We start from the raw sequence: 12,335 nt of genomic DNA, 5'->3' as shown, positions 1-12,335 counted from the left end.
AAGGGGAAGGGAGAATTGCATAGGAACTACCAGAAAAAGAACCATTACAAGTAAATTTTTACTTTCCCTTGCAGTGTTTTGGGAATGTAAAACATCAAACAGCCTTGGGCTACTGCATGTGAAACTAACTAGGCAGCTTTAATCTCCATAGCCCTGCATCTTGCACAGTCATTCACACTAGGACAAAGTTCCAGAGTAGCAGCCGTGTTAGTCTGTATCCGCAAAAAGAACAGGAGTACTTGTGGCACCTTAGAGACTAACAAAACCTGTCCTGTTCTTTTTACTAGGACAAAGGGATTTCAGACTCTTTCTGATCCAGTAACATTTTTACACCCACTTTGCTTTCTCTGACAGGGCAAGGTGCAGAGCAACAGTGAGTCAGGTCTGCAGATTGAAGGTGACCAAGCTAAAAATCACAGTTCCAACCTAAGTGAAAGGCAGAAAGTAAAAAAACAGCATCAACAAGGAACGGGAAACTGGGCATTACTAAGGAATTGAAAGCATTTTAATAATCTCAGGTGTTAGTTACAAAGGAGCTTTTGGGGGGGGAAAGTGGGGGAGAGGCTTAAATCGTGAAAGAGTCCCGCTTATAGAGCTGCTGGTTCCCTGTGAGAAACTTTGAAAGACGGTATGTGGACTAAGGGGAGGGGATGAAGAACTGAGCTCACATGTGATCAGTTAACAAGATACGTTCCTTTATAACTGCAAGCTCAGCCTGGGATCTGAGAGCCAAACTGGGTTCTTTCTTTCTCAGGCATCATCACTCCCTATCTTGGGTTAAGCACCTCACAACATCTTATGAGGTGTTTACAGATGCAGCGCTGAGACACAGAGAAATGCATACTACAGAATTAACTCAAGTGATCCAACCTTGCATTACTTCCCCTGTGTTAGTCTATCAGTGACTTGCCCAAGTCACACACAAAGTCTGTGACAGAGCAGGAAACCATAAGAATGGCAATTCTGGGTCAGACCCATGGTCCATCTAGCCCAGTATCCTGGCTTCCAACAGTGGCCAGTGCCAGATGCTTCGGAGGGAATGAACAGAACATGGAAATTATTGAGTGATCTTTCCGGTCATCCAGTCCCAGATTCTGGAGTCAGAGATTTAGGGACACCTGGAGCATGGGGTTGCAACACTGACCATCTTGGCTAATAGCCATTGATGGACCTATCCTCCAGGAACTTATCTAATTCTGTTTTGAACCCAGTTATACTTTTGGCCTTCACAACATCCCCTGGCAACAAGTTCCACAGGTTGACTGTGCATTGTGCGAAGAAGTACTTCCTTTTGTTTGTTTTCCAGCCTATTAATTCCATTAGGTGACCCCCTGGTTTATGTGTTACATGAAGGGGTAAATAATACTTCCTTACTCACTTTCTCCACACCATTCATGATTTTATAGACCTCTGTCATATTGCCCCTCAGTCATCTCTTTTCTAAGCTGAACAGTCCCAGTCTTTTTAATTTCTCCTCATATGGAAACTGTTCCATACCCTTATTCATTTTTGTTGACCTTCTCTGTTACTTTTCCAATTCAATTATAGCTTTTCTAATTTTTGAGATGGGGTGACCCAAAACTGCAAGCAGTATTCAAGGGGTGGGCATACCATAATTTTATAATGGCATTATTACATTTTCTGTAATATTATCTATCCCTTACCTAATGGTTCCTATAATTGTTAGCTTTTTTGACCTCAAGCAGATGTTTTCAGAGAAATAGCCACGATCCACTTCTTGAGTAGGTACAGCTAATTTAGACCCCATCATTTTGTATGAGTAGTTGGGATTATGTTTTCCAAGAAATGCATTACTTTGCATTTATCAACACTGGATTTCATCTGTTATTTTGTTGCCCAAAAAGATAGGAAACAGTTTAATGATATTCCTTTTGTAACTCTTCACAGTCTCCTTTAGAGTTAACTACCTTAAATAATTTTGTATCTGCAAATTTTGCCACCTCACCATTCATCCCCTTTTCCAGATCATTTATGAATATGTACCCGGCACAAGGTGGTACTAGGCAGTGACTTTAGGGCAACGTTCTAAAAACAAAAACAAAAATCCCAACCTCCTCCCTGAAATCCACTAAGTGGCTCCCCTACCCTGCCTGCATTTTAGTAGGAAAGCGGATTTCCTGGCTGCCCATCCTCCTCTGATCAGTTCTGCGGGCTGAATATAGCCCTCGGGTCCCACATTGAGGGCCCAGTGTAAGGGAGTTGGGGCCCCTTTCCATTTTTAAGGAGACTGGATACTATTTCATAACAAATCAGAGATGGAATTTAGGGACATGTTGGATCCAAACTGAACCTCCGTGGCTCCAGCTCATCTCTAATATTTACTATTAGCAATAATAAACAGTGCTTACGCTGCACTTTGGCGCATCACAGCACTTTACAAACATTCAATTAATAGATCTTAACAGATCTTATTTCTCTGATGCCCATCTGGAACCACATAAAAATAACATGATTAGAAAATTATTATTTTATAATGTGCCAAAGGAATTGAATCCAAGACGAGCTTGAGAGAGAATGAAAGGGGGAAGTGAGCAGCAGAAAGAAGAATGTATCAGAAACCAAAGCAAAGGCAGTGTTCATCCCAAGCCTCCTGACCTCCAGCCCAAAGGGCACAGGTTGCACACCGACTATCAGAGGCGCCATACAAAGGCACATAGCACTCCTCTCCCCACATTTATTCTACAGCCATCGGTCACCATCTGTTTTATGCTTAGTGTTGCACTAGAGGGTGTAGATATGGGCTGCTCAAAGTGTAGCCCAGAGCTGCCTGCCCTCTCCCTGTAACTGCAGGGCAAGGGCCACATAGAGCCTAGGCAGCTGTTTGCGGCTGGTGAATTCACACAACAAGCAATTTGTATTCATCTATCAAGGAAGATGCAAGTAAGTGCAAATATTATGGTCGTGTTCATTTGTTTTTGATTACAAAATGTATGTAAATGTATATGCAAATTAAGTGCAGCCATCAGGCTTCTGGCAAAGTACCAACCCAGCCCTCAGTGTCACAAACTTTGGGGCAGCTAGAGGGGCATCATGTGTCTGCAGGAGAGGTCCAGGCAGTTCCCATTAGATCTACCCAGAATAGGAAGGTTGTGCTGCTCTAAAAAGGCAGGTGGAAGATAAACCCCGTGGTACCTTGTCTCTTTAAATGAAACCAAGAGGCTATAGAGAAAGCTGTTCCCTCTGCAGTTAAAAGAGTGATAATTACAGAGCGACAGGCTCCTCTGTCATTCAGCAGGCAGCATCCCCAGGAAATCTTGCTCTGTAATCAAGGGAAGAGGCGCAATCAGGCCCCTATTCAGGCTTCGTTTAGAAACAGCCCCTGCTGGCAGCACAAGGGCTTTGGTGTATTGCTTTGTGAAGCTGCTGAAGGCATCCACTTCAGGGCTCTGCAGCCATTAGGGGAGTCAATACAGTTTTTAAGCATGCTTTTGGTTCACCTCCACCCACAGAGCCCAAAGGAAGCCCCGGAACATGGGTGAGGTCTACACTGTATCTAGGATCTGTATCTGACCTCCTTCTTACACACTTGATGCTGAGCTGATGCTAATGCATATCAGCAAGTCTGTCCTCCACAGATGAGCTTGGCAAAATGAGAGGATTTATACCAGTGAATGCAAGAGAATGTGATCATGAGCATGCAAGAGCACCAATATGAGTGTGCAAGTGTGGCTATTCAGGCAGATACACCAATCTTTTGGTTGTTTTTTGTTTAGAAAACAAAAGAAAATGTCTATGGAGAAGTAATTTCTGTGCTATTCAAATAGTACAAGAGCTTCAGCCTATTGGCACCAAGCTAATCCCAGCAAGAATTAAGGGGCTAATTGGAGGAGTGGTGGGGAGACAAGTCACTCTGACTTCAGCTTCAGTATTCCATGCCACCAGCACCCAGCAAGTTACATATTAATTGCTATTCAAAACATTCACACAGGGTTGCCAGGTTCAATGAATCAGTTGTATTGAAAAGTGTTATTTATTTTATTTTGAATGCTCAGATTTTCTTAAGTATGCACACATCTTCACACCCAGTCATGAAAACTGCACACGCCAGTGACCAGTAGGGTACTCCACTGGTCATTTGCACATGCAATTGCCACAATGTGTGTCATGCTGGTAATTGAGCACACACATTCAGCACCAAATGCCCACATGGCTTTCTGAACATCAAGGCCTGTGTTTTCACAGGATTTATAGTTCCATCATGTCACAGAATGTTACACTCTGTGCTGAGGTTCACTATAACTGGAACTGTGCTTTGCACTGAAAATTTGCGATACTGTAAATGGAGCTTCACTCCATCACAGTTCACTAGCAGTAGGTTCCGCTGACTATTTTTATTTATTTATTTCTCTGGCCATATGATAAATGAGTTTGTTGTGGTTTTACCATCTGCAGACACAGGTATCAATCAATAGTCGCGTAATGGCCTGAAACCTGTCAAGAGAACTCGTTATTAAAAAGGTACATATTGCATTTAGCTATTAAAACAGAAGTTATTGATTGGATCCTATCAACTCCCAATGAATGAGCTAACTGCATCGGCGACCAAGTGAAAACACAGGCATGCAAATTAAAGGGTTGACAAATTGTGTAAGCAGGTTAAGGATCCACCGCTGCTGGTGTCCAGTCAAAAGGGAGTGTGTCTCCTTTAAAAATAAAGAGAGATCAGGAATAAATTATTCATGTTCAATAACACTTGTGCAAATATCCCAGGGCAGGATAAGGAAATAAACTAATGAGAAAACATTAGCTCCAGCGACAAAAAGTTCACTTTCTTGGGGTGGGAGAGGGAAACAATAATGAACAAACAAATCAAAAAAACTAGGTGGGTCAACAGTGGATTAAGCAGATAGGAAATTCTGGGCCCAATCCTGCAGTCCTTATCCCACTGATGTCAATGGAAGTTTTACCAGATTCAGGGTATAAAAAGAACTTTTTGTAATAGGAAAAGATTTTCCAAGTCAAAGGAAAATCTTTGTACATTTCACTAGTTTCCCTGTTCCCTTTTCTTGGCAATTCTTTGTTTGCTTGTTTCACCTTACTAGAGCTTTGCATCTCCCTTTCTCCTCTTTCCCAGAACCTGCAGTGATGCCATAACGCTGACTGGGTGACACCTAGGGTGACCAGATGTCCTGATTTTCTAGGGACAGTCCCAATTTTGGGGTCTTTTTCTTATATAGGCTCCTATTACCCCCCACCCCCTGTCCCGATTTTTCACACTTGCTGTCTGGTCACCCTAGTGACACCGAATGATAATGGGCTTAGAAGTCACACTTGCAGGATCAGGGCTTTGCTGCAGGGTCAAGTGGAGGGAGAAGGCGGACAGGGAAGGAGAAAACAACACTGTTTATAAAAATAATTAAAACAAATTAAATGCACAAGACATAATAGCAAACAGGGGAAATGAGACCAGCTAAAGAAATTGTTAAGGATATTTCTGAGGTTAGAGCTGAGGTGAAAGTTCCCTGAACAGTGCATCATACCTGAGGGATCAGACCATGGTTAACTATGGGTTAAAAATACATAAAATAGCACCCTCAGGCAAAATTTCTTTCCCTCCCCCCCCCCCCCCCCCCTCCATCATTAAGTAGGACATTGGGAGGAAAATGATACATCACTACAGGAAACAAATGGCAGTGTGACGTGTGATTTCACACACAACAATAGCACTGTCTGCATTCACTGATGTCTGTGCTACACACATCCCTTGCCCATTAGAAGATGTATTTCCCATACCTCACCACAAGGAAATATGGAAATTGCATCACTCAAGCCTTGTCCAGAGCTGTCAGCGCTGCCCCATAGGTAGGCAGAAGCCCTGCTTGCTTACAGCATTTTTCAAGACATGCTGAAAGCCACAGACTGTTGATATCTAAAGTAGTTCCCTGTGGAGCCTAGATCCATTAGCTCAGGAAGTAGGAAGTGGTTTATTTCTCTAGGTTTCAGAGTCCAAATGCAAGTGTGGATCCTGCAATCCTCTATCCTACAAACCTTCCATTTACTTCAGCAGGATTTGGGGGTCTACAAAGGATACAAGGAGCAGGCCCATATACTCAGCACTAATACTACATGACTGCTTAATCACACTGCACGACCCCAGCAGCCTCAGAACTTCTAAGGCCCAAGCTCAGCAAATTATTCTCTCTCATTCACAGGCCAATCCTGAGTGGTGTCAAGCACTCAAATCACAGCAGAAAAGTCAGGGGAAGTTTGGGATATTTAGCACCTCTCAGGATCACATGCTTGGTCTGGTGTATGTCCCCAACTACACTTCTACATTCCCTCCCGTAGGATGATCTGGACCCCAGGATCTAGGTGAAACTTCTTGAGGTTGGTGAAAGGAAAGCAGGGTGTTTTTTGAACTCTAAAATCTATGGGAATTTCTGGCCAGCTTACAACCAAGACATCCCAAGTCTCCATCTTGGGATAAAGCTATTTCACAAAGATATTGCAGCAAGGTTTTGGATTTCTCACTGTCAACCTAAGGAGCTTTATCCAAGTCTCTTGCCTGATGGACACCTAAAACAGTGGGGCCCACTGGTGAGAGCCAATTACCACAGCATTTAAGAGAAGACCCAGAAACAAGTCCTGGTATTTATCCTGTGGTAAATTTTAGTTGTTTGTCAGTAGTTTTATTTTGAAAAAAAATCAAAACTAGTAGTTACACTCAATCATCATTTTTATTGCTTAGGCAACCCAGTCAAACCTTTCACACAGGCCCCAAAATGATCTGAGCAGGGGTTCTGGGAGCAACCAAAGTGACAATCTCAGCCATTACTGTGTGAGCAACACCGGCAGAGCAGGGGCCTTCTCCAGACTACTATCAAGCTACCCCAAAGATGGCCTTATTTTTGTTAAGTCTTGTCGGTCAAGTATGGATTCCACAAAGCCCATAACCACGGTGATTCATGTTTGCTCCCCATTTTACCTGCCCCTCCTCGATTTATGGGAATGGGAGGGGGAATTCAAACAAACATTTGGGGTTTGACCCATCTCTCCTACAAACCCTTAGTGCTCATGAACTCATTGGCTTACCTTCTCCAGCCTCATTAACAAGTTAGTGGTGAGGATTCTCCCCACACTCCCAATGCTGTGTCATATCTGCAAAATTCCCTCTCTGCCATCATATGTAACCGCCCCCTTTGCTATTTGCTATGGGTGAGGAGGTGCTTGTGATTTGGAGGGGGACTCTATCTCATTTGAGATCCACTAATAGAGGCACCAGGCTTTTTGCAGCCATGCTAAATGAAAAATTAACCCATCAGGCAAGTGATCTCTTACCTTCCGAGCAGAATTTGCCAACATATCCAGTGGCAGAGCAGTCACAATGTGGCTCACCATCCAGAAGGAAACAAGTGCCGCCATTCTCGCAAGGGTTCTCTACACACAGCCCCTCCATGTCCAGATGGACTCCCTGGTTGCCCAGCAGCTGCGGTTCCGAGTTGCCATATTTCAGGTCCAGGATAAATCCCTGAAATGGAGGCTCACTCAGGATGCCATCAAGGGTCAAGGCAGTAGGGCGGATGTCTGACGGAACGCCACCAACAAAGAGGTCACTGACTATGTTCATGTTCTGGCGCTGTGGACGCACTTCACCAGGCTTGGCTTCACCATCCAGCACCAGCACTGTCCGGAGGCGGTCGCGGCTGACCATGAGGAAGTGCCAATTGCTGTCATTGACCTGCTTTTCTGTGACAACCGTGGTCTCAGCACAGTCCACACTGAACCGGAGCTGGATGCGCCCATCAACCAAGGACAAGCAGAGGAAGTCGCAGACACCACCATCATCAAAGTAGAGGAGCAGCCCAGCCGAGACGTTGGTCTTGAACTGAAAGCTCAGGTCGCTCCTGGTGCTGGCATCCCAGCGGAGGTAGCGGGCCCACTGGTTGGGGAGGCCCATGAACTCCAGGCCCAGGCAGAGGCCCAGTAAAGAGCCCAGCAGTAAGCTCACCTTCAGGGTGAAGCAGACAGAGTGGAGAGTGAAGCCCATTGTTGCAAAAACCTGCTCTTCCCTAGGAGAAATATAAAAGCCACAGCACTGGTGAGAAGGACCCCAGGAAAAATCACTGTAACTGATAAATTCCACAGGAGGAGAAGAAAAGCACAGAGGGAGCACGCACACGTGATCAGCCAGGAGAATTCACCTCTCCAAGGAAAGATCTCAGCTATCCGTTACGATCCAGAGGCCTTTATCCCAGAAGGAGGGGGTGCGTGGCGAGAATTCTCCAGGTGAGCCACTTTCTTGAAGGGCAGAAAACCCAAGGTGGTCTCGTTTTGGTGGAAAACACAAAAGTGACAGTTGTTGTGAGAAGAGAAAGCGAGTGCAGAGGTAAAGGCCAACTCTCAAATTCCAGATTCCTAGAAGCGATGACAACTGTGACAGTGATGGCAGTGAGGTGGTGGTGAACTCAGAAAGGATATAATCATTGGGAGAGCAAAACCAAAGTCAGTCTTCAGGGTGCATTGATGGTGATCCAACCCATAACTCCCCGCTTGGCACTGAAAGAGCTTGCAGGACCTGTAAGGACAAAGGGGTGGGGGGGAGAGAGAGAGAGAGAGAGAGAGAGAGACGGGGTCAGTCCCACAGATCACCAGAACTCAAGTGTAGTTGGTAACCTGAGATTTGTATGCATTTCCTGGAGCAATATTTCCTTATTTAGAGGGCAGGATTTCATGTATGTCCCTACCTGCAGTTATCCCCTCACCTCCCAAAGTAGTAGGGCTATTTACACCATCAAACCTCTCAGGGCCTGAGTGAGAAATGCAGATGCTCAAGTCATGATCAGGCCCTATCATAGCAAATAAATAATTCTAAGAAGTTCTGATGAACAATGAAAAACCTGCCACTAGCCTTGAGAAACACTGCCTCCAAGAAGTTTAAAGCCATCCCTCAGTAATAATAGTATACATAAGGTATACTAGGTAAACCCCTACACTAGGCCACTCACTAATGCTGTTTCCAGGAATACCACAAAATTCCCCTTCAACAGCATGCAACTTTTAAGCAAGTTTGGCTCCTCTACAAGTTCTAACACACTGGCAGAGGGCAGTTTATTTCATCTTCACTGACCAGCAGACCCTAACAACTTTCCAAAGGGCCAAGTTCTTCCCTCCCTTCAAATCAAGGAGATCAAAGGTTCTGTGAGTCAGATTCTGCTCTCAGTTATACTGGTGTAAAATTGGAGCAACTCCTATCACCCAGTGGAGTTGTTCTAGATGTTCAACAGTATAATTAAGAGCAGAATCTAGCCCCACAAATAAAAATGTAACATATAGGAATGTTGCCCAGGTGTAAAGAGGGCAGAATTAGGCATTAATTATTAGTCTGGTACACACAGAAACATATCACACTACTGTGCTCATCCACAATCCCTTGATAATTCTAAATTGAGGAGATTGCAAGTCAGAGGGTTTTTACTGAGCTCTGACATGCTCCCCAGCTCTTGCAGGGTGCATTGCTGGAACTACACTGGGATTTTTTGGGAGGGGAGGAGCTAGGGAAGTGGTAACTCAAAACAGAACTTGTATCTGCAATCTCTGTTCCCAAAGCAGGTCAAATTCATTAACTCCACTGACAATGGATGGGTCTGTCCCAACAAGTTTATAGACTGGAATAGCTTTACAGCCTCTCTAGTAATTAAACAAAACATGCTTAGTGCAAAAACTAGAATTCCTTAGAACAGAAAGGTCCAGCACAAGCCAAGGGAAGGCATTTTGCACAGATTTTCTGTTCCTCTGCCTCCTGTCATGACAGATAGAACAGCGTTGAGGAGGCTGGACAGAACAGACATCCAGTTATCGGTTTTCCATTCAGCATTAGAACTTGCTGCATATGTCCTGCATGTTACCAGTGCAGAGACTCAAACCAGGACCCTTAAAAACTAGGCCCAGCAGCTATACCAGGAACCTTTGTTTCTGGCTGACATGGTAGAAAGTGCACCATGCTGGTCTGTCTAGGCACTTATATGCCCCATCACTGTCGCATCGAAGCACTCCCAAATATTTAAATATAGAAATAATGGTCTCAATCTTGAAGGTTCTACAAAGAGCTTGCTACTCACTAAGAGCCAAATTCACTCCTAGGATGAAGTGGGAGCAACACCGATTGTCTTTAGCCAGACAGAGTTCCATCCATTTATACCAGTGTTGAATTCAATTCTTACTGGGGGAAGGTGGGTGACTGGGTCTGGAGTAGGAAGGTTATTTCAGATTAAAGGGAATTTGAACCTCGGGTGCGTTCTGTGTTTGAAAATACTGGCTAAAACAAAGGCTACTGTAAGAGCAGAGACTTGTTCATAGACACGGGCTGGGCATGAGCCTCTAGGGAAAGACTATCATGTCAAGTTCAGCAAAAGTACAAAGCTAGACTGGATGGCTCAGGGGACTGGCATGAGGCCTTTCCAAGGCTGTCAATCTGGCACCTTTAACCAGCACTGAAAACAGGTCACTTGAAACACAAAACGAATCAATTACAAGAGAACCTGTAAGCAACAGAGAAATGTGAGTTTTCAATGTCCCATGTAAGTCAGTCCCATTCCCTGCAGCTGCCTGACTGAAGCTCGTTAGCTTAACTGCTATAAACGCAAATACAATCAAGTCAAAACCAGAGGGAAGATAATTCCTTTTAATTGTTAACAGCTTGGCTCAGGCTGAGGGAGGAGAGAAATCAGGAGGCATTAAAAGAGGTGTAAAGAAAAAAGGACCCAAATGTTCAAATTGTTTCTCCTCCCGATAACCGAAACATTGGTTCAGTCATTTATTCGTGGGCCTTGCAAAGCAACTGCAGGCAGAGATACCTGGCTTGCATCTGTTTATCCTTCTACTCCATGCTCCCCAGTGGCTGCAATAAAATACTCCATGATTTATTGGGCCGGGGTGGGGGGGACGGAGAAAGAGATGACCCAGGCCTGGAATTATTGATGAGACAGGATTAAGACTATAATAACGTGTGTAAATTAGCCAGCAAAGTGTTCCCAGCAGCTAAAGGTTCCCTAGAACTTTTACCACTGCCACAGTAGAATTCTTTTCCCTGTTAAGATTTAAACAGTCTTTAAACAAACATGAGAGGGAGAGGTAGGCAAGCTCAGCATTGCAGCCAGCCCCACAGAGACCCCACGGTGGAACATCTCCCTCAGTAGCTTTAAATTCTCTTGGGCAAAGTAGGAGAAGAAGCACCCCTCTCTCTTTCTGACTAAAAATTAACTCCCTCAGAGCTAGTGAGAGGTGCTGAAGCAACGGCCCTTGAGGCCGACAGCGGGTAAGTATCCACAGAACAGGCACAGTACAGCCCACAGTAAAGCAAGCTCCTCTCACATCCATCCTACTAATCTCTCTCAATCCTAAACTGCAGGAACCCCCTCTTGGGGAAATTCAGTCCTCATGCCCATTTGATATTTGGCCCCTCCCCTGTAACAATGGGGATCATGAACAGTGGTGGTGACTTGTGTAATGTTAGCACCTGTCCATTAAGGAATGGGCTGAGACCCAGCAACTTGTTTCCCACAGGACACCAGACAATCAACAAAATGGAAACTAGTCAGAGGTAGCTGCACTGGGTTCAGACTGCTGACCAAGGCGAGGAATCCATGTACTTTCCCATCACCAATTCCCCTCAATCTATTTTCTAGCGAAGATAAGGTCATCTTTATTTAGGCAGAGGAAGGAGAGAAGATTGCGTCAGGCCATGACAAATTACAGGTGTTATTTCTTAATATTTATGCGTTCTAACTCTGGTTTTGGGAAGACTGTCTACATCCAGACATAGGGCAGGCTGGGGCTGTGCAAGATTGCCCCTAGAACTCTGCCAATGCCCCTTAATCCTGACCTGCAGCATCCCCTGGTATTCCAGTCCTGGACCCGATGCAGCTCTGCCAATGTAAACCACTCTCACTATAGAGCAATAGGGGTTGGGAGGAAACCCAGAATTACTGTCCCTTTTTGGCATTAGGAAGGATTTGAATTCAAGCCTTTAGAGATTAAAAGACTGACACTTAGACTTATGCCTAACACACACTGATGGCATGAAACTCCACTCTTAACATGTGTGATGGTGTCTGCAGTCCCCACACGGAACGAGGGCAATAATAAGGTAATACAGAGTGAGGGAGGTCCCACCCCTCAACATGTGCAGGGCATGCTCCCAGTAGAGGAATAGTTTAAAAGGACACTGGTAGAGCAGCAAAAGTGGGGAAGGAGCTGCAGGCTGTGCCAAGAAGCAAGGCTGGTGCTGGGAGCTGTGACAGGAGTGGGGCAACAGCTTTAAAGATGTTCTAGCAGCAGGGAATCCGGATTGCCCACATCTCTGGGAAGCTGAGAGC

The 12,335-nt window shown here is 44.9% G+C and overlaps 1 protein-coding gene across 28 annotated transcripts in view; it reads right to left on the bottom strand.

Annotated features, from left to right (window-relative positions):
• The window catches only part of NRXN3 (neurexin 3), a 1,417,823-nt gene that overhangs the window by 1,350,873 nt on the left and 54,615 nt on the right, over positions 1-12,335 (bottom strand). For all 28 annotated transcript variants that reach the window (XM_065593434.1, XM_065593444.1, XM_065593437.1 and 25 more), the window contains exon 2: positions 7,300-8,536. In XM_065593434.1, the coding sequence (XP_065449506.1) occupies positions 7,300-8,008 (709 nt within the window). In that variant the 5' untranslated portion in view covers positions 8,009-8,536. The remainder of the gene's footprint in view (positions 1-7,299; positions 8,537-12,335) is intronic.

This window comes from Chrysemys picta, chromosome 4 (genome assembly GCF_011386835.1).
Source record: "Chrysemys picta bellii isolate R12L10 chromosome 4, ASM1138683v2, whole genome shotgun sequence".
NCBI lineage: Eukaryota > Metazoa > Chordata > Testudines > Emydidae > Chrysemys > Chrysemys picta.
The sequence above is the reverse complement of the archived record's forward strand: the minus strand, read 5'-3'. Positions and strand labels throughout refer to the sequence as shown.